This window comes from Tamandua tetradactyla, chromosome 2 (assembly GCF_023851605.1).
Source record: "Tamandua tetradactyla isolate mTamTet1 chromosome 2, mTamTet1.pri, whole genome shotgun sequence".
NCBI classification, from domain to species: Eukaryota; Metazoa; Chordata; class Mammalia; order Pilosa; family Myrmecophagidae; genus Tamandua; species Tamandua tetradactyla.
In genome coordinates, this window is record NC_135328.1 from 160,401,745 (window position 1) to 160,429,043 (window position 27,299).

Below are 27,299 nucleotides of genomic sequence, written 5' to 3' on the forward strand. Positions count from 1 at the left end.
TAGAGGATTTTAAAGGTTTTATTGGGCATATAAATTCTATATACCATTTTATTAGCTAAGGTTCCTAGAGAAACAGCATCAGCAGGAGATATCCATAGATACAAATGCAGTCAGCTGTGGATACAGCCAATGTAATCATGATTTAAGTCCATGAAATGTCATAGAAACAGGCCAATGCTTGCCCCACCAGACAACCGGGCACCACCGCCTAGATAGGTTGACAAATGAACCTATGACACCATTTTAAAAAGGTATAGTCCAAGTTCAATATTTAGGAAATTTTCCCAAAGTCTCCTTCCCCTACTATAAGCATATCATTAAAAAGGGCAAGAGAGTTTCTGATGCTGTTTTGTCCAGAATATTTTATATTCTAAGAGAACACTATCTGATATGTCTAAACGATACTCTAAAAAATTAATATAATGTGATGTTTACAAATGAATGGATACTGGGATTTCTATTTATTATGAAAGAATTAGAAAATGCTCTCAAAGTCTGGCCCTTCCAAGAAGAACTGGAAAGAAACTGCAGAAAGTGTAGAAGACAGGAAAAGGGTCTATTAAAGTTCATTTCCAGATCCATGCTAATATCAGATATTTATATGGTTATTAATATTCTTTGAAAGTGATTCTTCCCTATCTCTCTCATCTCCCTAGACCTGCATATCTAATATAGTCATCAGCATATCTGACGTGTGGTTCTGGCCTTCCCCACATACCCATGTTTTCAAAACTCACTATCAGGACATATATACAGACCCCAAAACTCTTCTGACTCTTTGTAAGATCAAGTATAGGAAAACGTTTATGATATATAAGCAAAATAAACTGCCTACATATTTAATGAATAACTTTAAAGAAAATGAAATTAGAATTCTTCTAGAAAACCTGGAATATATACCACAACTTCCTCTATTTTTTGCTTGACTTCTGATGGCTAGGAGGAAAAAGTTGTTAAAGTTTCGTTGCTAGTAACAGAGACTGCCTTTTGTTAATATAAACAAAAAGAAATATTTTTGAAAGGATATGTGATAACTCACAGAATTGGGGAAAAACAAAAATTTAAGAAGAACCAAAACCATAAACTAATGGGCAGGGAATGGGGGTGAGGTTGAGGAGTTAAGACTAATTAACCAAGGTGGATCACAACTTTGGTTAAGGAAGGGTTTGGAACTTTGATTGCATAATGTATACAAAAGGAAACTGGGGTGCTATTATGAAAAGAATGAAGGATAGATCCTGGGCAAGCAAAAATACTGATTTCCTCTACTAAAGTTTTGCTAAATAGTTTTAAGCTTTAAATAACTCCCTAATTGTCGTATGCAGTTGCCCAATACCATTTCTGTTTGGGTTCACTAAATACTGCCTATTGTCACTCGGCCTTCATATCCAACCTTTCTAAGTTATTTTCTGTGTTGCAATATTTCCCATCATTTGGAAAGGTAGAAAATACATTTCTCAGACTCCCTTGACACTAAGACTCAGAAACTGATTTAGGTTCCATCAACAAGATGAAATTTCATGAGATTTGGAAAGCAGAAAGCAGGGTAGGAGCAGAGACATTTTATTTATTTATTTATTTCGTGCCATTAAAGTGACTCCAGTTCCTGGCATGTGTTAGTTTTTTAGTAGCCAGAAAGCACCTTTGGCTATCAAGTTACTTGTTTCATGCTTTGGGGCAACTGGAGACACCAGTAGGTCCTGCAGGTCCCTGACCTCTGGGTCACATCTGGGAAGACCTGACCCAGAGCCCTGCAGCAGGCTCCCACCTTCAATTTCTCTAGCCCTTGTAATAATCTTGTGTGCACCTAATTCCCTGTATTAATAGAAATACCTAACATAGTTTCTGTTTCCTGCACTGAACATGGAATGATACAGATTTCAAAAATTTCCCTCAATATCAACTTCTTGTATAAACATTCTTCAAGGGCAATGATATTGATGACCAATATTGTTATTTTTTGGTACTAAAATTATTCTGTTTCCATTTCTTGGACAGATGGCAGAATTTTGTTAAGTTGTTGAGTAAAGCTTCCTCTGATTTGTCATCTGATTTGCCTACAGGTAAGTTCAGCTATTTTGTTGCTGTAGGCATTCTCTGTAAAACATAGAAAATGGTTTAGCACAATTCCTCTTATAAAATCATGGACTCCTGAGAGAGCTCCAATTTCCTGGGACTCTTGTTAAGCTCTACTTAACTTGAAGGGTTTGCTTGTTGGGTTTCATCTCATTCCTCCTTTAAATGTAAATGGCTCACAAATGAAGAAAAAAAAAAGGAGTGAGAATTGACATAAAGGCTGTTTGTTGTTTTTGTCCAGTTAGGTCATAAAAGGTATAGTTTTTCAGGCTTCATTCTATCATGAGGCATTCTCTAGTGATAGCCCATTATGGTTAATGCAACACACTTACACAAGTTGACATTATTTATTAGAATTTCAATTGCACAATCCCATATATTTAGAAATCCTATTGCCAGATATTTATCTTGCTGGTGCTTCACACACACACACATACACACACACATACACACACACTCTACGCAAGATTTATATATAAATCTCTATACCTATGTTTAGTGAAGCATTTTTTTGTTAAGTGCTTTTTTAAAAAAATAGAAACAATGAAAGAGTTCTTCAGGGACCATTTAATGAAATTACACTACATCCAATTGATAAAGTTTCATGCGGCTGTAAAATAAAGCGGATGGACTGCTACAGGAAGATTTCTAAGACATATTATTAAGTGAAATTATAATGATGCATTGGGCAAAATATTTAGCAATTTGAAATTTTAATATGACAGGTGAAAACATATGAATTTTTATATTAATCCATTGTTGCAATTTCTCTTCTTACTATATCCATCAACCATTTAATGATTACCTTTTGGATTAAATACAAAGTAATGATGGGGTGGAGGACTGGATCAGTCTGCATCCAGGTAGAAAAATGGAAACTTTACTAGGTATTTCAAACAGAGGGGATTGATTATAAGGGATTGATTAAATAAGTGCTGAAAGACTGAAAGATCTAAAAAGCGATGGTGATATAACTCAGAGAGTAGTAACTATAGAAAACAAATACTGTCACTAGGGCTGGGGTGGGGGCACCCATAGGAAATGGATATTAATATCAGAATGTAGAAGCATGGTCCACAGCTAGTTCTATGAGCTCTACGAAGATGCCAAACAGCTAAAGAAAGGATTTCTAAGATGTTGCTACACAGCTGGTCTTGGGCCTCCAGAAGAGAACCACACAGTTGAGAATTAAATCTCTAAGGAGGTGTCTGGTGCTTGAATCTTTGACAGAGCATCAAATGATCAATGCTGGAATCGCTAAACAGGTACCGTGGCTAGCAAATATTTGGAAAGATGCTAAACTCCATTTGCCATCAGGGAAATGCAAATTAAAACCATCAAAATGCCAACAATTCAAAAGCTTAAAAATATCCTGGCTAGGATGTAGAGCAACTGGAATTCTCATGTGCTTTTCTCTTTTTTTTGTTGGGGGAGGGAATGCATGGTCCGAGAATCAAATCCAGGTCTCCCACATGGCTGGGGAGAATTCTGTACTGAACTACTCAGGCACTCATATACTTTTAATAGGAGTGTTAATTGGCACAACGTCTTTAAAAAATCATATTTGCTTTCTAACAAAGTTGAATGTATGTATGCCCGATAATTCAGCTATTCTACTTCTAGGAGTATATCTAATAAAAATGAATATGTGTGTACACCAAAGGATGTGTTTAAAAAATAGATCATTTTGGCACCATTTGCAATAACCCAAAACGGAAGAACACAAATGTCTATACATAGTAAGCTGAATAAGAAATTTATGGAATATTCATACAGTGGAATGCTATTCAACCAAGGGAATGAAAGAACTACTGCTCCACTTAACACCATAAATGGGTCTCACCAACATAACATGCAGAAGAGTATCTTTAAGTGAGTCCTTTCATATAAAGTTCAAAAACAGGCCAAACTAACCCAGTGAAAGAAGGCAGGACAGTGGTTAGTATAGGAAAGGAGGGTGGAATAGTGTCTAGGAAAGGACACAAGAAAGGCTTCCAGGATTCTTCAAAACTTCTATTTCTTATTCTCAATGTCTATTACATGAATCTGTTGTTTGTGAAAGTTCACCAAGCTGTATCTTTATGTTTCGTACAATTGTGTGTGTGAATGTGTTATTATACATTTTTATATTACCATGTTTCAAGCACTTCATATATTTTAATTCAGTTCTTCAGAATGGTCCAATTAGATCATATTAATATCCCAAACTTATTGGCTTTACCAAGACTCAGGGAGAATGAGTAAATCATCTCATGTCACAAAGCTAAAAAATGGCAGTGTCTGGAATAAGGTTGGTCTCAGAGGTTCATTGAGCCCCTCATACATTTCTTGAAGGCCTATCACTGAAGATAACACAGAAGAATGGCTCAGAGTTTGGCTTCCTTATTATTAAGGAAAAAATATTTAGTAATTTTTAGTTAGGACTACTTGTACTGCAAGGGACAGACTAGCCAACTCAATTGGCTTAAACGATAAAGAAGAGATTTTCATTCATTTAAATAAAAGTCCAGCAGAGAGGGCTGCAGGGCATGGTTTGATTTAGGCATTCAAATATTAAGATCAAAGGTCTACTTTCTTTATGGTTCTCACCCTCTGCTTTTCCTGGCATTGCTTCGTCTTCAAGCTCTACGTGCTGCCCAGCAGATGGAGGCATTCCCTCTGCAACAGCAAGATAGCTGTGGCAGCTACAGTCAAAATATCTTCACAGCACTCAATTTTGGTAGGTCTTGCTCAAGAAAGACAGAAGCTTACTACCTAAGAAATGGTAGCAAGTGTCTCCTCTCATCTTAGAGGCTCAGATTGAGTTTTATGTCCCTCTTTGAAGCAATGGCTGTGACTGGGATGTGTGGCACCCTAATAGGTTTAAACTAATTAGAAGTCAAGTTTGGAATTAGAGCCAGGGGTCATTTCCACCAGATTACAGCATTGGGATGGAGAGAAGTGGTCTCCAAAATCTTGTAGCTATCCCCAGAAGGGTATAATCACCAAATGGGGAATAAATGCTGGGAAGTAAAAAAATAATCTAACCTCAGTCAGATGGTGCCTTATGTGAGTGCCATTAGCCTTAGACTTCTCTTTTCATTCTGCTTCAGCTAGACTCTTCTCTCTGTTTGAGTACACCAAACACTCCTGCATCTAGGTCTGCTCTTGCTGAAAACTTTGCATGGAATATTCTTCTCCCAGATATTTATATGTCTTGCCCCCTTATTTATTTCCTCAAGGCTCTATTCAAATGTCACTTCTTCAGCGAGGCTTTCTCTGAATTCCTTATCTAAAACAGCAACTGCCATTACTTTTCACCCCCAATATTGTTTTTAGTTGAGTTACTAGCACTTTTCACCGCCTGACATTATTTCGTGTATCTATTTGTTTGCTTTCACCACTGGAATGCTTGCTACATAAGAAGACACAGTCTGTATATTACTAGTTGTTATATCATAGTGGTTAGAGCAGTGCCTCGCATGTAATAGGTACTTAAATGCTTATTGAATGAATAAATGAAAGTGTTTCATATCTGGAGGGTTTTACCAGGGTTTGCTTGGGCTATTACTGAGATTCCCAGACCCAACCCTAACTCTATTATCTTAAGCAGGTAACTGACCCTCTCATTGCCTCAGTTTTCTTGTCTGTTAAATGAGGATTATTTCTATCTCACAGAGTTATTCTTTAGAATAAGTGAGAATATCCGTGGGAAATGTCTGGCATAAAATAGATGTTTAACAGATATTAATTTCCTTCTCACAAAAGTTTCATTCAGTAGGTCCAATGAGGCGAGAAAGCTTTATTTAAATCAGTTGCTCTCTATCCTGCCTTCCCTTTAGAATCACCTAGGGAATTTTTTTAAAAAAATCTCTGGGTTCCCACCTTAAGAGCTCTGATTTAATTGGTGTGGTGTGAGGCCTGAGCATTGGTTACATATCAGGTATGTCTGATCAGCAGCCAGCACTGCAGGCCCCTGATCTCAAGTCATTAGTCGGAGTGGATGGGAAGACTGACTGGACAACTATCAGAATCCACTGTAAAATCTAGTCCTTACAACACCTGGAAATCTCTTGAAGCCATTTTGGCTTACTTCTTCCAGTACAAATCTTCAACTGGCAGTCTTGACAGACGGTTATTATTTATCCTTCCTGCTGTGTTAGAAAGAAAAAATATTAGCTCTGCCTCAGTTATGTTTCTCAAATAATTTTTACATGTGCAAACCATTACCTTTTCATATGCTTATAAATATTAGGAAGGAGAAAGGGAAGCTTAAAAGAGTCCAGGTGGATGAGTAAGTGCATTCTCCTAAAGGAACTTTCGAAGTTCAGACAGTTAAGAAAAATTGGTCTGGGACAAGGTCTAAGTTCTAGATATTATTCTAAAAGGATTAATACAAGTGAACAGTGCCCAGCAAAATGCCTGGCATATTTTAATTAATGTTAGACCCTCTTCTCTGGTGAAACTGAAGTGTCTTAAAGTCATACAATAATAGTAACATAAAAAAACTATAAGATGTTGCATTGGGCATTTTCTCTGTATATTAAATATTTTGTGCAGGTAATTTTATTTTATCTCAATGGCATATTACAAATTGCTGCTATCATCCCCTTTTCATAATTACAAATTTAGGGTCCAAAACCTTGCAGCCTATAAAGGGAAGAATCAGGATTAAATTCAGATCTGTTTGTCATTAAATTTCATCTTCCTGCCCAATGCCATATTGTTTCCAGAGTCCCTTTAGCTCTTAAATTCTATGATTCTGAATAATTTGAACCTTTCTCACCTGTAATAAGTGAAGATTTTCTGTTACATACTGGTTAAACAAATGGGACCCAATGTTATCATATGATGATATATTCCCATGACAACTTGAATCTTCAGCAAATCCAATAAGATCTGCCTCAGAGGGGCTGCCCTAAGTTTCTGCCATCATGATCCTTATCAAGCATCTATTACAGTGTTCTCTATATGGCATATGAGGAGGATAAAGAAATGCAGGGGGTAAAATCCCTCCTCTCCCATAGCCTGAAATGGAACTGGGAAAAGAGAACTTCCACATGAAGAGATTTTATTTCCCAAACTCCAAATTAGAATACATAGTCATTCATCTATTCAATGAGCATGCATTAAGTGCATACTCTATTCTGAGTCCTGGGGATCCAGAAAAGATTTTGAAATCGCATTATCTCCCTTGAGAAACTGAGTGAGAAAGAGCATAAAGATTCATAGGTGCGATGTTAAAAGTCTAATAAAGGCTTCTTAATCTGATGTCTGCACTTATTTGCATAAACATTGTACTATTAGTTAACATTTTTTGGGGGGGCATGGGAAGGCTCTGGGAATCGAACCATAATATTAGTTAACATTTATTGAACATTTGCTATGCTCCAGGTGCAGTCCAGACTCATTATTCACAGTAGTTATGCTATGTAAAGTTGCCATGAACCACTAAATTAACGAATAGTGAACCATTGTTCCTAGGGGAAATGCAAGCTTCTGATTTGTGAACCAATCAATACATAACCTTGCTGTATGTGTATTTCTTTTTAAAGGCACCTTGTTCAATATATATGTTATTGATTCACTAACTTTAAACTCATGGCCAATACCACTACAACACATGCCTGAATGAAGGCATATTTTCATATCACAGCTTTCTTGCCTTTAAGAAAACTAGACAGCACTTCCGCAGTATGTGTGGGGACCATTTTAAACAGCAGAATCACCAAGAAAACATACAAAAATGCAAAAGTGTGGCACTAAATACACTGCAAATAGGACACTGGTCTACAATGGGAGAGCTGAAACAGGAAGGCAGAGCATCACCTTGTTGGACTGCAGCGAGGAATGTATCTATCTAACAGCTCAAAGTTTTCATTGCTTTTCACACATCCACAAATGGCTGCAAAAAAGAAAAAATGAGTATCGATTTGGGGTTTACAAATAAATTTACGAATAAACTCACAAATAAAGAAACCATGAATTATGAGGATTGATTTTACTTGCTCAACAGTTTTTAGGCCACTTAATCCTCACAATAACTTATAGTTATCATTGTCCCTACTTTACAAGTGAGGAAACTGAGGCACGGAAAGGACAACTAACTTACTCAAGACCATGTAATTAACAAGGAGAGGGGTCAAAATGCCAAGCCCAAGACATTCGGCTTCAGATCCTACACTCTTCACCACTCTTACATTTCTTCCCTATACATTTGGTTTAACATTATTGATTGAATCATTTTCATTGAAAATAGTTTAAAACCAATTCAGAAGAAATATATAAATGTTAATTGCATATTTGAGTATTATTTACTCAATATTATTTACAACGATATTAGTTATTCAATATTGAAGTTGAGAATCTCAGAAATCTCTGCTGTGTGGTTGTCACACAGATTTATGTATAAGTAAAGAAAAAGTAACCGAGTCTGATCTAAGGTGCTGATTGAGGAATGCTTGATACTATCAATAAGCCTTAGAGGATTTCAGAAGAAAGTCTTCACGTCTTTTTTGTACTTCCTGAAGAAACTGATTCCATTTATGGAGACAGCAGTCTGGAACAAGTAGTGCATGGGAAGCAAAATCTGTAGGGTCTGGGAGGCTTATCAAGCCTCTTCCCCTCCAGAGCCTCTGACCATTGAAAGGAACAAGGAAGGGGCAAGAAAAGAAAGCTTGCACCTGATCCTTCAGGCACTAACCTGAGTGGAATGAGAGGTAGAAGTGTCTCCTTCTCCGTTAAGAGGCAGGACCATAGGTAGAGACCCCTTCCTACCCCATAAACTCTGAAAGATCCCAGATTCAGGGCCTCTCTACAGACTGCTGTTTCTACTTATCTGGAACCCTCTGCTCCACATGCACCCACCACACTACCTCTGCCTGGAGAACTCCTATTCATCCTTCAAGTCACCGATTTAAATGTTACTTCCTCCAGGATCTGATCTCCTACCACTCCTACCTGTGCCTGGAAATAAGTTTAAGTCCTTTCATGTTTCCCTGTATTTCCTTTGGTGGTGGTCTGTAATTAAATAACAATTTTGAGTAATTATTTAACAAAGCTCCATCAGGGTGGCAGCCACATCTTTCTTACTCACCAGCATATCTTCATCACCTAACACGGTGTCAAGCACAGGGCAGAGCCTCAGAATTTTATTTCTCTGGATATACATGTGCATTAAACGAAAAAAAAAAAAAGTAAACCCTTATATATATTTTTTTCTTTCTTATTCAGGGAAGAATGAAAAGGAAGCCCCTGCAACTGCAGTGAAGCCCGAAGTTCCTGAGATGTCTCAAAGCACAACTAAACATATGGTATGTACCTGAGGTATAAAGGACTTGGGAAAGATCTTCACAAGCATCCTTCTATGCTCTGATACTGAGTGGGAGTTCAGTTCTCACACATTCCCTCTGCCAGACTTCTTTGACTTTGAGATTCAAATAGAGAACGGAGGCAGAGGAAGCCCTAGAGTGTGGATCGGTTCCTGTCCTAGCTGGTATGCAGAAGCCCCTTGCCACCGCTTGGTGATGAACTTGCCACCGCTTGGTGATGAACTTGCCACCTGCCCCCGCCCAGGCTTGTACCATCTATACAGGTGTCCTTCCAAAGCCCATGAACCACCCATCAACAGTCATGAAGATAAAAAGTGGGTATGAGACCTATGTTAGCATCTTAAGTTCTGTTTCCAGGAACAGGGTGACCTTTTCCCCAGACGTCACATTTCAAAATGTAATGGGCCCTTTGATCAAAAAACAATCTGGCAAGAATTTAAAATCCATTTTAATATTTCTAGCATTTAGCCAGGAGAAAATGCAGACAGAATTGAAAAACAGCCTAAGTTTTTCTGTTGTTGTTTTTAAATACTAGGATTAGAACATAATTCATCTTAAAATGACGGGAGGCCTCTTCATGCACTTCACACTTGGAAATATTTTAGAAAATAGTATCCATTTTGGCAAGCCTCTTGCCATGTAAGAAACAACAGCAAATGTTTTTCTCTTTGAGTGTTAAGTCTGTTGTGAATAAGATTATAAGAAATACACTTTGCTCTTTTTTTGCCTCTTGTTTGAGGATTTTACTGCAACTCTAAAATAATTTATTCTTCTCACATTCCCATATAAGCAGCATTCATTGTTCCACTTTTTTAGAAAGGGGAATTGAAGCATAGGGTTGATAAAGCAATTTTTTGATGTTCCAATAAAAAATCATTCATTCATTCACTTATTCATTCAGTAAGCATGTCTTGAGAATCTTACTATATGCCAGCCACTGACTAGACATTGGAGATAAATAAGTGACAATCTCACAGACCCAGCCTCCAGATATCAAGTGGAGATAGACAACAAAACAGACAATTACTATATGCAGTGATAAGTGCTGTGATAGCCAAAGGGGCAACAAAGAAAAGACCCTCACCAGCTGGGGCTGTCAGGGAAGGCTCCCACAAGAGCCTTGTATATAAGATGTGTCACGAAGGATCAGTAGAAGCTTAAATAATCAAGAAGTAGAAGGCAAGAAAGTTTTTGTAACAGAGGGAATAGCATGTAGGGAGACATAAAGGCATAAAATGGCTTCATTTAATTCCTGAAAATGACATGGTTTTAAGTGGCTGGAGACAAAAAACTGAAAGAAGGTAAGGCTAGAGAAATAATCAGAAACTGAAAGAAGGTTAGGCTAGAGAAATAATCAAGAATGAAAAGATGAATGGGCTTATGTGTCAAACAAAGAATTCGGATATAGTGGGACCAAAATACTTCAGTGTGTGAGTGAGTAAGTGAGTGAGTTGAATCTAATTCAGGTCCATGAAAATTTCCTTTCCCTTATTCTTCATGGCTAAAGAGAATGATGGGCTACCTCCAGAAATATAAAACTATTCAAAATTAATTTCTCAGAGCCAATGGCATCTTTGAATTCTCTAAAATCATATACCAAGGTTGACACAAATGTATATTTATCTGGACAGACTATCTAAAGCTTTCATCAGATTTCCCCAAAGTGGTCCAACTCTCTAAAAAATATAAGAAACAGTACTCTAATTACTTTGTGATAACTTTCTGCTTTTCCACAAATTGATATTATCCAAGTAGATTTCTCTCATACTAATCCCTTGGAATTCACTGATTACTAATTATACATGTAGCATTCAATTATTTCAAACAAAAAATTTCTCATTTTCCAACACAGCTTAATCCAAACTCAAAATTTGACTTCTTATTGCAATTAATATTCTTTAGGACTATGAGATTTTCACAGATTACATGTGAGAACTTTGAAACAAAGTTCAATGTTGAAGAAATTCAGGCATTTGAAAGTCTGGGATACCCAAATGGCATACAAAATTTAGGGGCATAATTTTATGGTGCAGTAGTTATTACTATTTGAATTACAATTAACAGGACCAATTCTACTAGCTTAATTAATTGGAAGGATAAAAGAACATATTATGTTACCTAAGGACAGAAATGCAAGAAGTAACTAGAACCAGAGACCTGACGATCATCAGAGCTTCCTGCCTCTTCTCTCTTCTCTGCTATCGCCTTCATCTGTCATCAATCTCTCTTGGCAGACCAGCTTTTTCTCAGTTTCACATATTGAAGTCCCAACCTCTTACATTTAGAGAATTATCTCTGTCTCTCTATCTCTCTATTGTTACCTCTCATGAATATTTCTAAAATATTCATGGCAATGGACTTATTGGCCCATTTTGCTTTAGATGACCAGTCTTGAACTATGCAATTAGAACATGGCAGTTTTCTCTAGAACCATATGGATTGGCAGGAGGGAAAATTCCTGGAAAAGCAGGGCTGGGCAAATCAAACAATACCACATGGTAGGTAGCAGAATGCCTTTCATGGCACTGCTGGGACTCAGTTATCTATTTATTCCAAAAACACCTATTGCACCTCTATTATATAGTACACATTGGGTTCAGTTACCACCATGAGCTAGACACAACCTCTACCCATGATTCTAGTCTCGTGTCTTCTATTAACTGTGCTCTTGGTGAATCACTTCCACCTTCTGGGCCTTGGCTTCCTTTTTTTAAACAAAAGGGTCAGACAGAACTAGAGATACTTTCCGATCCTTCTTACTGGGCCAGGAGCCTAAGATAATATTACCATTGTTTCAATCACTCCTTGGCAAGAACTTAACGCTCACAATCCAGAGACTTTCCTACCAAGAAATTATAAGCATTGCTTGAAGCCCCTCCCCTATGGATCCTACTAGTTAAAAAAAAAAAAAAAGATTAGATGGAACATTATGAAAAGCCTCAGTCAGATACAAAAACCTTTGCTCTGTGCAAGTCAAAACTAAAAAATGAATAAAAGCCATGCGTCCACCCTTCTCTTTAAAAAAATACTCAGCATAGTAGTTTATATCCAGCAAGACCTGGCAGATGTCTATGGCACTGAGGATTTGAAACACATCCTTCTAGCTTTACAAAGTCAGACCTTGCAATAAATCTTGCTGGTTGTATGGCCTCATTGTTGGCCAGAAGACTGGAGAAGCTCTGGGTGGTAAATGTGTTGCCAGTGAGACGCTTGTGTTGTTTTGGTAGAAAACTGCAGAAGAGGAGCTGTGGCCAGAAAACTCTCCTACTGAGACTTTGGCCCCAAAAGAAACTCTGAGCTCTTTGAAGATCAGGCCAGTCTCTCAGCCTTTTGTGAATCCGGTCACAAAAGACGTGTCTGAAGAATGTGAGACATGGATGGACAGATTCAGGAAGCTGGAAAATGCACTCTACCTGTGTGATCTGAGCAATACAGGTGAAGTATGAAGCTTAAAGAGGACATACCTTTTCTTTCATGTTCTAATCTAAAAGTGGGCCTATCATTGACTTTCACTTATTGAATAAATACAATTTGTATATAAACCATGTGCCTGAAATTGTGCTATGAATAATTGGAAAATTCAAAGATAAATTAGGCATGAATCCTCCTACTAGGTTGCTTACAGTCACTTTGTGTTTTCAGTCCTTCTTCCACAATGCTGCCACAGTCTGATCCACAATTCAATCTTGTTATTTCCCTGATTAAAATACTTTGGGGCTCCCTACTACTAAGAGGATGAATCCCAAACTCCTTAGAAAGGCAAAATCTGGTAACTATCCACCTGACCAGTTCTATTGTTATTTTTTTCTCAGAATATCCTACCCAGTCATAATGAATAAGTTGATTTTACTCACATATACCTGACTTTCTCATGTTTCTATCTATGATTTTTTTCACCATATTCCCACTACTATATAAGCATCTGCTTCTTCTCTGCCTACCCCAGCCTCTACCAATTCCCCATCTTGTGCATTGGCTAATTAATATCTAAATATCCTTTATGTTTGAACCCAAGCATCTTTAAGACTTCATTGATTTTCCAGACAGATCTAGGCCAATCATCATATGAACTCTCAAGGTTCTTTACCTTCTATTATCAAATTTGATACATTGTAATTTTTATTTGGTCTTTATTACTATCTCAGCAGTAGACTGTGTTCCTTTTTGATCCCTGGCAACATTTCTGAATAAATGAATGAGTGTGCATAACTAACCAAACCCAAGATAAAAAGTGATAAATGCCAATAGAGTGGGCTATACAGGCATTCAAAGGAAGGAAATTACCTGACTAGTAGGGTGAAATGGTGACAGCAATATTGAAGGAAACTTAATCATTGAAGATCAAGTGCAGTTTGTATACAAAGGGATGAAATAGAGGGGCCTTTCTGGCAAAGATGCAAGGTTAACTAAGTAGTTGTTTGTGATGCCCAATGCAAGGAGTTTGGTTTGGATAGACTATAGGGGCTATTAAAAAGAACATTAAGACATGGTAGAAATATACCATCAGATCTCAGGAGAGCTTAAACGGCAGACTAGGGAATTTGAACTTAATTCAAAGATAGTGAGTATCACTGAGAGTCATTAAGCAGAGTGGCATGACCAAGGTGTGCTCCAGAAAGATCCTTAAGTGGCTGTTTGAAGAATGGAGGAGAACTCGGAACCAAAGAAAGGAGAAAGGCAGCCATTACAATGTCCAAGTGAGAGAAAATGATGCCCAGAACTAGGTCAGAGACCTGGAGAACAGAGAACAGAAGACAGATACAAGGTACATGGACTGAGGCTGCTGTATTCGGTCAGAAACTGTGGCTCATGAAGAGTTAGTATGCACATTCTCTCTCTCAGCACTCTCCAGAAATAAACACATAACAATAGCGATGTCTTTCTTTTCATTTTCTGTGTGTATGTTTTTGTTTTTGTCTTATTTTGTTTTGCTCTGGATTTCCAAAGTGACTTAATTCTAGATCACATGAAGTATAATTACTATACAAGATGCAAAGGCTTTTAATAGCTACACTAAAGAGAGAGAGGAAATCTAAACTTTTTGATGAAAAAAAAATCATCTAGTTGAATTACAAAATGATCTGTTCAAATCTGTTACGAGCTTAGCATTATGCTCAAGGTTGAATCAGAGGGAAACCAGAAAGGAAAGACATGGTCCCTAGCCCCAAGGAGCTTACAGCAGCTTTTACTTAATATACAGAGACTGGAAGAAGGCCAATGCCAGTTTTTATAAAAAGGCAATATATAATAAAGTATTATAATTGACACAAATGATTGTCAATGAGTCTAAAGGAAAAGGGAGAAGAGAAGAAATGACATCCACTGTCTAATGTGGGGTGGACTATTCAGAGGTGGCTTCATGGGAGATGGGTAACTTAAGATGAGCCTTGAGGAGAGGTAGACTTTGGATCATGGGCGAAGCATTCTAAGTGTGAAACTATCCCCTGTAAAGGCTAGAAGATGGGAATGGACATGATGGGCAAGAGCATAGGTAAGAAAGGACCGAAAGTTCCTGTTGGATTGGCTAGGAAAGTTGAGACCCTACGGTGTGAATCCTGAGTGCTAAAATAAGACTGTTCTTTATCCGGTGTCCGCCAAAGGTTAAACCAGAGGAGGATATTGTGAACGCTGAGATGGATTATTTAGGAGAGATACTGGAAGAAAGGATTCAAGAGGTTACTGAAATAACCCTGAGTCTCGATATTTATAACAGAACTATGACAGTAATGATGGGGTTACAAGAAAAAACAAAACAGAACAAAAAAAAATGAGTAAATGAAAAAACATTTCTGAAGAAACTCTGAGTTGTGACGATAGATCATAAACTTAGTTGCTAGGAAACTCCTGAAAGACTAGGCTCTTTCTCATGATCATGAGATGTGCTGAGGAAGAATGGAGTTTTGTTGACTTTGGAGGTAGATTCTGTCAAATTTGGAATGGCTTTCTCATGACCTGTTCACTATTTATGCCTGTTTTCTTGGTTTCTATGAAATTCATTAATTCCTCAACAGCCAAAGATTGTGTCAGTCATATCTGGGAACATCTACAACCGTCCTTAATGAGAAAAAGGATTAACTGAGGTCATTTTGTTGGTTTCTGAGCCACAGTATTTATTTAGCAGCCACCATGGCCTCATTTGAGATGCTGAGCAATGATACCTACTTTGCCCACTGATGAATCATTGTTCTTTATTATGTGCGAAGAAATATTTAGTCCAGGGTATTCTTCATCCAGAGTGAAGGCAGATCATCCATCATCAAATTCGTGTTTCTGGGAACCTATTCTCTAATGCATATTCTCTAATGGGAGTTGTCAAGAAAATATCCTTGAAGAGAAGGAATAAGGAATAGCTATGAATAACTGGTCATATTTTCTAAAGAAAGACGGTTAGGATAAATATTTGGGTTAATGGTGGATTGGTAATTTGCCTAGTAGACTAAAGACTAGATAGGAAATATTTTAGAGTTCGAGGAGGCAGAATGCAATACGACTCCTAAAGGACCTTCTCCACATGGGCTCTGGACTTCACATGCACTCTACATCAACCATTTGTTGAAGGGATTCATACTCTTATTTACAGAGGAGAAAACCAAGCTCAAAGTGGTAAAGTAATAGCCAGGAGAAGGTTGAGCAATAATTCAAATCCAGTTCTGTTTGGCCTCTCAGCACACCAAGCTCTCATGACCTATTAGAAAGAGCATGAGGTTTTGTTTATTTGTTTTATGGTGTGTTTCTAAATCAGAAAAAGTAAATGCAAGTGCAGACTCCACCAATTGCTGAGTCCTAAAGGTCAGTCACTTGTATTCTCCAAACCTGTTTCCTCATCTAGAAAATAATATTGATAATAACAAAATGCACTTCCAATATTTGAGAAAGGATCAAATGATATAAAAGATTTGAAAGTTCTCTGTAGACTAAAAATCAAGTGGATGTTAAAGACGTTCCTTTTATTATTGTTTTAATTTTGGTTTTCGTGGGGAAGGACAGGTTTTACAACACTAAATGTATTGTAAGGGTTATATTATGCAGCTGTTCTGGCATCCTTTAATAACAGTAAATTAAACAGACATAAATTTAAGTCAATGGACTTACGTTTGGCGCTAGAAAGGATCTACTAATGGTAACGCTTAGAAGAGAGTTCAAAATATATCCAAATGGTGATTTCTAGATGTATTTTTAACATTGCTTTTAATTTTAATTGAAATATAAGCTAAATATATTTAATAAGTATAAAAAGACATTTTAAACAACATTGATGAAATAATTCTTACAGACGCTTTAATAATATTACTTAGCATTATGAGTGCTTACTAGTACTAGTACTGTGCTAAATATTTATTATTTTATTCATTTTCACACATTTTATTTGTCCCTATTTCTCAGTTGAGTAAACTGTGGTTCAAAAAGTCGAACTTAAAAAGTTAAAGTAAATTCCCCAAGGTCTTAAGTGAGCTTTAATACAAAGCTCATGACTAGCATTTCCAGAGGCAGAGTATGGGAAATGTCCAGAGGGAGCAAACCCAGACAGGACTTAGAGCAGTCACCCAATCCAGAGAACATGAAAGATGCATTTGACCAACTCGAAAGAAAGATTTATATGGAAGAAAGGACCAACATTCTAGTAGGAGAGAGACAATAAACAAGCTGGAATGGAATGGAATGGAGTGGAATGGAATGCAATGGAGTGGAATGGAATGGAATGGAATGGAGTGGAATGGAGTGGAATGGAGTGGAATGGAATGGAATGGAGTGGAGTGGAGTGGAATGGAATGGAGTGGAGTGGAGTGGAGTGGAATGGAATGGAGTGGAGTGGAGTGGAGTGGAATGGAGTGGAGTGGAGTGGAGTGGAGTGGAGTGGAGTGGAGTGGAGTGGAGTGGAATGGAATGGAATGGAGTGGAGTGGAGTGGAGTGGAGTGGAATGGAATGGAATGGAATGGGTGGAATGGAATGGAATGGAATGGAATGGGTGGCGTGGGGTGGGGTGGAGTGGGGTGGGGTGGAGGGGGAAGTGGAGTAGAGTAGAATCGAATGGTGGGAAGGAAAAGGGAGGGAAAAAGGAGAGGAGGAGAGGGGTGGAGAAAGGAGAGTGGCATGGCATGGTGGTATGACATTCAAAATGGAAAGGAAGGGAAGGGACAGGAAAGGGAAAGGGAAGAGAAAGGAAGGAAATGGCTGGGGAGCTTCCTGGGGTAACAGACCACTTCTCTATATCCTCCCAACCACAGTATTTGACTTACATAAATCCACAATTAAGTGTTTATGAGTGAGTTCTTAGTCTTTGCCATGCTCTACGTTTAAACTCCTCTCTCCAACCATGAAAATCTACCTAGACTTAATGTAGTAAAAAGGTAGTGTTCTAAAGCATATTGGTATTGGTATGTATAATGTGCGGGTACCTAAGGATATTTTGTGATGACAAGCAACACCATCTCCATTACACAGATTCAGACTCTGAGCCACGAAAAGTTAGGTGATTTACCTATGACCAAACAGCAAATTGGAGAAAGTCACCAGAAATAAATTTCAAGATATGTATAAAAATAAGTTGTTTGAATCCTGCAGTTAGGAATATGTTTGGACACTTCAATGAGATGAAAATGAACTAGAACAATTAGGAATTGTTTATTGCATGTGCCCCTTTTGTTTCAAAAACAGGCCTTTTAAAACTTTATGGCTGAAGAGAATATGTTTAAATTGCTTTCAAATTTATTAGATTTATTTAGATTTTATTGGACTCCATCTCTGCTTTCTCTCAAATTATCCCCAAATCCTCCTGAAATCTATAACACATAATCTAGGACTGTGCTTTTTTTAGGGTGTCACTTGATTTTTAACAAGCTTAAATTTTTGAAATATTAGCATTTTAATGTTAGCCTGGAAGCCACTCAAGCTAATATGTATTTTGTTTTTTATTTTCTTCTTTCTCTTTTTAAAAAAAACCTTTCACCCACCCAACCCAATCATAGGAGTCCTGGAGAAGGAACGAGCCAGACGCCTCATTCACAACTACAATCTCATTTACAACCTGTCTCTGAGCCCTCGGAAAATTGACCAGGCCTTGCGGAGATTCCGTTCGGGAGAAAATATGCTCCTGGAACCAGCACTGCGGTACTTAAAGGAGCTATAATAACAAGCCCAGATTGTGAGAACAGATGTTTCCCTAACTCCCCTTTTACCCAGACACGTGTTTCTCCCCAGCCCGAGTGCAGTATTGGAGGCATTGTTAGAGTTGAGGATGATGCTGTATTGTTGCACGTGATGCTCATTTATGAGACTTCAAAGTGATCAGGGAGAACTAAGTTTTCTCTTCTGATGTGGCAAGAACACAATTACTTCCAATCCTCCTCTGCTCTAATAAGGTTTATTACTGTTATTATTACCATTATATGATTTTTTTCTACATTGCTGATCATACTAAGTATTTCTGCAAACCCGGTAACTCCAAATAGTAAAAAGTGTTAGATGTTGTCAACTCTATAAAGTGCCTGGTATGTAGCAGGCCTAAATACATCATATTCGGGTTAGTCAATACTTTTCCCAGTCACTGTTCTAGGAGGGATTGCCACACTAAAAGGGAAATAATAATATTAACCTATATTATCTTAATACAAAATAGTAAAAACAGAATTCCAAGTGAAGTTTTCTGAACAAATCCGGTGTTTTCTCCTGTATAAAACTAGACTGCATTACACTGTCTCCAGGGATATTGCCTGAGTACTGGATAGGAGTTTTAAGGATTCTTGGAATAAGTAACATCCTCTTTGCTCCCTTTGGGCAGGAAAACCAGGTGAAACATCCCACCAGTGCCCATAGTTCTGCTAACCTTAACATCCTCCCCAACTTTACACACCCTACACAACACACACTTACCCATCACAACACATGGGTAGCTGAGCTCACTGGAGGAACACTGGCCTGGGGTTTCAGAGATAAAGGTGGTCCCAGTACCATCACTAACACCGGGTGACCCGTACACCGATTTTCAAATTGGTGTGGGAAATTACAAGAAGTTAAATCAAGGGAAAAATCAAACAGCAAATCTTTGAGCAGCCCCTTTTGTTTTATATAGGCAGGTGCCTTATGAAATCTTATAAATAAAACCTTAAGAACAGAGCAGTTTGGATCCATTGAAATAAGTTATCTCTAAAGGTGGTTATAAAATGCTTGAGCTATCCTGAAAAGTGCCTCTTGTGGCAGACTTGACCACTTCTCCATCATCCTGGAATCTTGGACATGTTAGCTGCATTTTAGGTCAGAAGCATAAGCAAACAGACAGGGCTTTTCCATGCTATCAAAATCCCAAGTGAAGAAAACTAGAATAATAGATCAAGCAATTTAATATGCATTATGTAACTATAATCTTCTAGGAACATGACGTATTTTGTTTCATTCAGCCCTAACATCTCCATAAGGCAGGTTTTACAGCTCCCTTTTACAGATGAGGTAACAGAGGCTTGGAGAAGTAAAAGGTAAGAAAGATGTTGGGCTGTACCAGTTAACAAATGGCAAGAGGGATAGGGCCTCCTGGAAAGCACTAGTGAATTGGATATGAGACCTAGGAAGGCTCTGGTGGACCCCACATCTCTGCCAGTGACTTGGGATAAAGGGAGACTCTGGAGAGGAAGCTGGGGTTCTTATAATAAATGATGAGGTCCTGAAGGGCAATGAGATTACCTTGTCTGTTTCTTTATATCCAACATCCAGTTTAGTTCCCAATAGGTAGCTTCAGCACCCACCAAGTTACACAACTCAAGGGGTCACCATTTATATAGGATAAAGCATGAAAGGTGTCTCTAGAGATGGTATATAACCTGTACTCAGATAGTGTTGGCTGAGTGAATACTTCTTTAAGTGGAGTAACCATGGCCGGATCTAAATCCACAGTTATTACTCCACATGCTCATACTTCCACAGAGAAAAAAAAGGCACAGGCCTTAAAAAGCAGCCAGAATCCAGCTCTGACACTTAGTAGGGATAACCTTGGCAAATTGCTTACTCTCCCTAAGCTTCAGTTTCTTCATTTCTAAAACAGAGGCAATCATACCCATTTCACAGGATTGTTATAAACACTGAAAGCAATGTCATTTGGACAGTTCTTTGCATATAGTAGAAAAGCATCTTTCTTATGTCACTTCTACAGCTACTCAACGAAAATAGCATAAGGAAGTCAGGTTTCTACTACAGTAAATAACAAGTTCTGAGATGTATGTTCTTCTAGAGCAAAGTGAAAATTGCCCTTGGATTATGCCCTGCCTGCAACATGTCCTGCCTGGAATTCTCCACTACTTTCCCCAAGATGTCACTCTGTGTGTGTGTGTGTGTGTGTGCCTGTTTGTGTGTGTGTGTGTGTGTGTGTGCATTCATTTGCAAGATTAACACATTTCTGAAGTAAATTTTCATCAGTTTTTTTTTCTCTGAGTAAACGTTAAAAGAACCACAATTCAACTTAAGTCATAGAGAGAAGCTTTGATTTCAAGGTGACACTGTTACACCAGATGTTAAGTGAGGCCTGGCCATGAGGCAAACTCTTGGATGGACATAAATAGGGCAATGTCATGAAGTCATTAGAATCTATGCTTTGGAATCTCATTATGAACTTTATACTGGCAATTCTCCATGGTTTGTTTATTGGATATCCTCTGTAACATCCTTCTATCTTTTCTCTCAAGTCAGGGGTGTATTTTTTGCTCCCTTTGGCTTGTGTCCTTGTGAACTTCCAATAAACATTGGGTGGACAATGCATGGTGTCTGTGGTCTTGACCAGATCTTTCCTAGAACCTTTCTAAATGAAGGTCTGTTTGCAGTGGTCTGGCTGACCTCCAGTACCCCTCGGAGAAGATTGGTGTGAATTTATACTGCCCCAACTTTCCAAAAGCCCCAGACCTACAAGAAGGTAAAAGCACTGAAAGCATAATCAGAGGCTGGGTCACCAGCCAGGCAGGCAACTTCTCAGTGTGCTACCCTGAGCAAATCACTTAACATTTTTAAGCCTGATGATAACACTACCTACTCCACGGAGATAATGCATACAAATCACCCAGCACTGTGCCTGGCACATATACATGGTCCATGAGGGGAAGTTAGTTTGCCATCTTATTCTCTTACACTATGTCATTTTACCCTATTCAGTGGGACAAATCTTTAAGTCCTTTTCCAGGTACACACACCTTCCCTGCCAGTAGATGGGACACTAACTGCAGCTTTCATATTCTTATTCCTCATTTTCTCACCTGCACTTGCTCCTCACAATAACGAGGTTGTCGTTACTATCCCCATTGTACAGATGAGAAACTGAGCCTCAGGGTGGCAGATGTACTTGCCTAAGGACTTACAGCTAGAAAGTAACTGAGTCAGGGTTAAAACCCAGCCCTACCTACACAACTCCAAAGTTCAACCATGCTGTGTAGGTCACAGTTAGAGACAATGACCTGCAGAATTCTCTTTAGTATGTATGGTTTATCTCCCCAGCTAGTATGGCGATAACTCCAAGCCAAGGCCAATGTCTTCCTCATCTTTATTCCCAGCACAGAGCCCAGATTCACCACTGAGTGGGCACCTGTTAAAAGGCTGTTGAATGGAGCCCCTACGTGAACACTGTGAAAACCCAGCAGCTTTTTGCCCTCTTCTAGCTCACCCCGCTTCATCACAGCCTTCTGGTGACTAGGATAAAGGATGTTTTCAGGCCTCTTTGGCATGTGTGTTCACACAACCAGAAGCACAGCTATAGAGATGGCGCCCTCCAAAGAGTTTGCTAAGTGCTCGCTGACTCTTTAGAGGAATTTCCCAAGATCATTAAGAGAAACAATAACAGGATTTGATATTCTAATTGGGATCAGAAATTGGACAGCTTTGGAGCTGGCCGGAGAACTGTGAAGCTCTGAAAACAAATGCTCGCCTTTCTTCTTTGCCTTTCCTCACTCCCCCTTCTTGTAAGAGCCTTTCAGCTACAGTTCCAATGCTCCTTAGCAACAAAGGCAGGGTTCCCAGAGAGGGGGAGCCTCAGGAATGCCAGTCGTTGCTTCATTAGTATTCAGGGGCCCTCATCTGCCTGCACAGTTGGCCACGGATTTTGTGCAAAAGGCAAAGTGGCTTGGGGGAGGCCCAACATTTAGCGTGGCTTGTTGGGAAATGGGAAGCCTCCACAAAGAGTTTCCAAACAAAAGGCATCAATATTATTTGTGAAGCTATCAGCCTGCCTGGGGTACAATATGGCTCTGGCTTGGCCAAATGCTTTCTCCCCAGGTTCTGTGTGAAAGCTTGGTAGAGCCTCCCCAAACAAATCTTGGCCCTGAATACCAGTGCATTGGAAGTTCTCCCTGCTGCTCTTCTCTCATCTGTCCATTCACTCCTCAGACTCAGTTTATCCAGGTTGGCCAATGGGCAGGTTTCCAGTGGTTGTGGTAGATGCTCAGAGGAGGGGTGATTGACAGAGGGTAAATGGTCAGATGGTAGAACAATCAAGAACAGATGGTGCTGTGGGGAATGGATTCCAAACAAATGCACAAGCAGATTGAGCTCTGACAAAGGCCAATAGAGACTTGTCTAGTGGAGAGCAATTGGCATTCTGTACCAAGCCCTTGCTCAAAGCACACAACCCAATTTCTTACATCCCACCTCTATAGTTATATGAGGGAGATATCCATACAGTTGTGTCACCAAACCTCCAAAGAACTGATAGGTCAATACTTGAAAGATTTCAACAAGCAAAGCTATTTCCCCAAATTCTGGTAGAACCAGTCTTAAGCAGAGTTTCCTTCTGCCTTCTTATGCTTGAATATCTTCAGGGGTTGGATTCGTACTACCTGTCATCTTTTCCTCTCTAGACAGCTCCAACTTGCACTTCTAAAATCTGACCCTTTTAATATATTTTATATATCTTGCTTTATGACCAGAAAGAATGTGAAGTTTGATCAATAATTGCAACAACTACGCTAGCTTTATGCCTGGCCCATCTAGACATCAAGGGTAAAAAGAAGAAAACCTTGTTTCTCTACTCAAGAACTGACTCAAGTTTGGGAAGGAGTTGAAGGGTGGTTGGTGTGATAACAGACATTTAAGAAAATAAATGAATAATAGTGTATGTGTATTTATATGTGTGTGTTATGCTCTGTAACAGATTTATCCCAGAAGTAATGAGGGCACAACAGAAGGAAAGACTATCTCTAGTTCAGTAGATCAGTGAGAGCTTCCTAGAGGAGAAGACACTTGTGTTGAACCTGGAGTGAAGAGTTGGATTTTTCCAGATGATAAGTGAGGATAATATTTCCAGGAAAAGAAAAAAGCATGTGCAAGTCACCTCTAATCTCTATTCTACTTAACAGGTTTTTTAAGATTTACCATCCTTTACCCCTAATAGCCACATCCCAACGTACTCTAGGTTGTATGTACTGTTCCTCTACCTTCCATGAGCCAGGACTTGGGATCTTTTCCTGATCATAGGTGTTGCCCCTAGAGAATATTGAATACAGGACTCCAGGAGTGCTGAGAGCATCCCCAGGTGAGTGGGACTTTAATCTTTGATATTCACCAGACTGGAAATTCACATTCTTCATTTAATAATTAGTGATCATTAGTAATTGGAAGTGTGAAATTCTGAAATTGCTGCACAACTTCACAGGAACTTTCTATATCCTGACCCCAAGTGGTAGGAATTCTGGGCCCCCTGTCTGGTATATTGCATTGTTATTCAAAATAATTAGTATTCACAACTTATTTCCTGTCCCTAAGGGATGATATTTCCCAACCTCATTGATGTCAGGCTTGGCCCGTGACTTACCATTCATCAAGCATTATGAGAATTGTCAACCCCTCCCTGTTGAACCCAGTCACCTACTTTGGTCAATAAAATTCAGTAGAAATAACATATTACTCCTACCAGTAGCTTCAAAGTATGTTGCGTGGTTCTTCCATATTTTGGTTTTCCTCTACAACAAGCCTGCAATGTCTCTGGTAGCAGTCTAGGACCTAGAATGAAAACAATGTGAAGCGGTATAGAAGACAGCTTACCACAGACATATAACAAAAATAACCCTTTAAAAGGAACAAAAATTAAGCCACTAACAATTTAGGATTGTTTATTACCATAGTATTACTTGACCTCAGCTTATTGATGTACCCTAGGAGGTAAGAGGTAAAAGGACATAATTCCAGCAAGAGCTCTCACTACTCTACAGTTTAAAACCATATATATCCAGACATTTCTGGTTTTCTTTCTTCAACTCAGTCCTGGAGGCTTACTTTGCGACATTATAGCAAAGATACCTGACTTTCCTTCAAAATTTGTGCTCCCTCTTCCATAGTGGGGGATTTAAGATGGAAAATCTAGAAGGGACTATACTTCTTCGTATGTAGACATAGTTTTTTCTAGTCTCACTAGTGGGATGTTAAGTAATATATTTTCCTGTTGGACAGATATTTTAAGAGATTGTGCTTTCTTCACTACCTCTTTATTCTTCCGCCATGCTCTTAATGACTAAAGTAATCTGGCCTCTTTATTTACTTTTAGATACCTCTAGGTCTTTGTTTCTTAGAGCATGTTCTTGGAAACATTAAGTACAGGTGATCCTCTATCAGGCAGGTGTTTCATGTTCAAGTAAGTTTGAACATAAGCTATATCCCTTCCTCCTTGGTAAGTCTCAACACCTAATTCATTTCTAAAAAATCCTCTTATCCTTGTTTAATCCAAATGCATTTGACCACCATACTTTTTATTTTCAAATAAAATTTTAACATGCCTCAGAACTATACAAGACACTTTAGAAAATGCTGTCCTAAGTGACATTACAACACCGTAAGTCTCCCAAGACACCTTCCACATTCATTTTTTCAGCAAATATATAAAAAACATATATAATGTGCTGCATCCTGTGTTGCCAAAGTATCAGGACCGTGTCCAAGACTGGCCTATAGGAGGAATTAAAAATGATTAAATTAAGATGTCACAAAACTGCTACTAAATATACAACTGCCCTTTACTCAGTAAATGAAGACCAAACTGTAGCCTGGCCAATCTCTTACTAGAAGTAAATGTTTCACTTCTTTATTTTGCCTTACTAGGCTCTCTTGCCTTGTTTGCCACTATTTCTCTGTCTTTTTTTCAGCCACTGTAGACCACTCTCTGCTTCCTAAAGATATCATGCATGTTTGGGTCCTTTACTCTTGCCCGTGCAATTTTCTCTTCCTGCAATACCCTTTACACTCACTTTTACCTGCTGGATTCCTTTTTTAGATCTATACCATGCATTTTTAATTTCATATTTGTGCTCCCTTGAAAAAAAAAACAGCCTACCCCAATTAAGCATCTCAACTTCAGACTATTTCCTCTAAGGCTGACCATGATTAACAACACTTCTTGCTCTACTCAACCATGAAACCACCTGCCATTAAACTCAGCATTTGGGGGCGAGAGTAAAGGAACAGAAAGGTAGACAGGAGTCATATTTTGCTCCTCTTTGGCACCAGGAATTGGAAAAGGAATGAAGGGAATGATAGGGAGATAGATTTAGGCTCAACCGAAGAAAAGACACATTAACCAACAGAACTGACGAACAGTGAATTGGCCTTCCTATTCTCCCTAAGAAGTACTCAAGATGGATGAAATTCTATGAGTGATGGGAAAGGTGAGGGGTCCCTTCCAAGTATAGGACTCTATGAATAACAGAATATTTAGGTTATGAAAGATCAAAGAGCTTCTCTGAGCTTAGCCTCCTTATCCCAAAGGCAGAAAGGGAGAATGAAAGCACCTCTACCCTTAGACCATGTTATTTTCCTCTGCTCTTTTGTATCCATCATCACATTTGCAATTGCAATCACTTATTATTAAATCGCTACCTTCCCCAGTTGACATGAGATCCATAAGGCTCTGTGTAACTGGGCCACAGCTATTACTCAGCCAGAACTAGTACAAAGTCCAGGGCACAGTGGGATCCTGAGATCCAGTCTGCATTCTGCCTCTGGAAGGAGTATTTGGAGCTCATTATTTTTCCTCTCTGGAGGGATTGATTTCTGACTGGGTGAACTGTGGAAGATTGTGCATTGTCCAGAATATGTCTCCATGTACACCCTCTATTCCAAGGGAAAAAATGCTAAGAACAGATCAGAGAACGGTAAGGAAAGACAGATGTAATTAGTGAAGAATGGTGACTATTTTGAAGATGAAAATGCTAAGACTCTGAGAACTTCTGATTTTACTAAAGGCACAGGAGTAGTCAAAGACAGAGATGAGAGCCTGCCTTCCCTCTGTGCAGTTCTTAGTGGCCATTCCTTGCCAAACCTGCCTAGTTGCACTCCATCCCGGGCTATTATCCAGCTGCCAGCAGCAGGACTGTCTCATTCCAAGAGCCAGACTGGCAGGATTCAAAGAAATTTGTTCCCACACACCAATGCACCTTGAAATTGGTTTCCTACTGCTTCATACCAAGGTTCATTGCACCCAAGAGAAGGGGATGGAAACTCAATATTGAGCACGTACTGCAGGCGAGGTTCTGTGATCTCACCTAAAACTCATGATGGCCCTTGGAGATGGGAATTATTTCCACTTTATGAATAAAGAAGCTGAAGCTCAGAGGCTCAGCAAAAGAGTGGTAAAGTCATGATTCAAACACAGGTCTGTCCAGCTCCAAAGCTTATGATGACTCTACCCTGGGCTGTCTGCAGGGGTTAGTAATGGGTGCAGCTTCTTTCTAAGGCTTCTAATTACTCTGGGTCTCTTGTGTCTGGGGAAGGAAAGAAGGAGCTCAGTCCTGCCCTGGATATGTCTCTCGTTTTTATCCAACAAGTATTTGCTGAACACCTACTATGTGTCAGGCCTCAGTGAACAGTTTGTATGGATTCTCCAAAATATGTCTGGATTTTTAGATAATACTGTTGCACAAATATCACTTGCTAACTTGGACTTCCACCCAATATTGACA

At 38.9% G+C, this 27,299-nt stretch overlaps 1 protein-coding gene and 1 long non-coding RNA gene across 4 annotated transcripts in view; one reads left to right on the forward strand and one right to left on the reverse strand.

The window, feature by feature from the left end:
- Positions 1 to 19,121, forward strand: part of C2H1orf87 (chromosome 2 C1orf87 homolog) — an 80,676-nt gene extending 61,555 nt beyond the window's left edge. The window contains exons 9-12 of the mRNA XM_077149472.1: positions 1,999 to 2,063; positions 9,289 to 9,368; positions 12,614 to 12,821; positions 18,354 to 19,121. Of these exons, the coding sequence (XP_077005587.1) occupies positions 1,999 to 2,063; positions 9,289 to 9,368; positions 12,614 to 12,821; positions 18,354 to 18,514 (514 nt within the window). The 3' untranslated portion in view covers positions 18,515 to 19,121. The remainder of the gene's footprint in view (positions 1 to 1,998; positions 2,064 to 9,288; positions 9,369 to 12,613; positions 12,822 to 18,353) is intronic.
- The window catches only part of LOC143674147 (uncharacterized), a 73,223-nt gene continuing 53,773 nt past the window's right edge, over positions 7,850 to 27,299 (reverse strand). For all 3 annotated transcript variants that reach the window (XR_013170887.1, XR_013170885.1, XR_013170886.1), the window contains exons 4-5: positions 24,263 to 24,351; positions 7,850 to 7,960 (exon numbers count right to left, since the gene is read on the reverse strand). This is a non-coding gene — a long non-coding RNA (uncharacterized LOC143674147). The remainder of the gene's footprint in view (positions 7,961 to 24,262; positions 24,352 to 27,299) is intronic.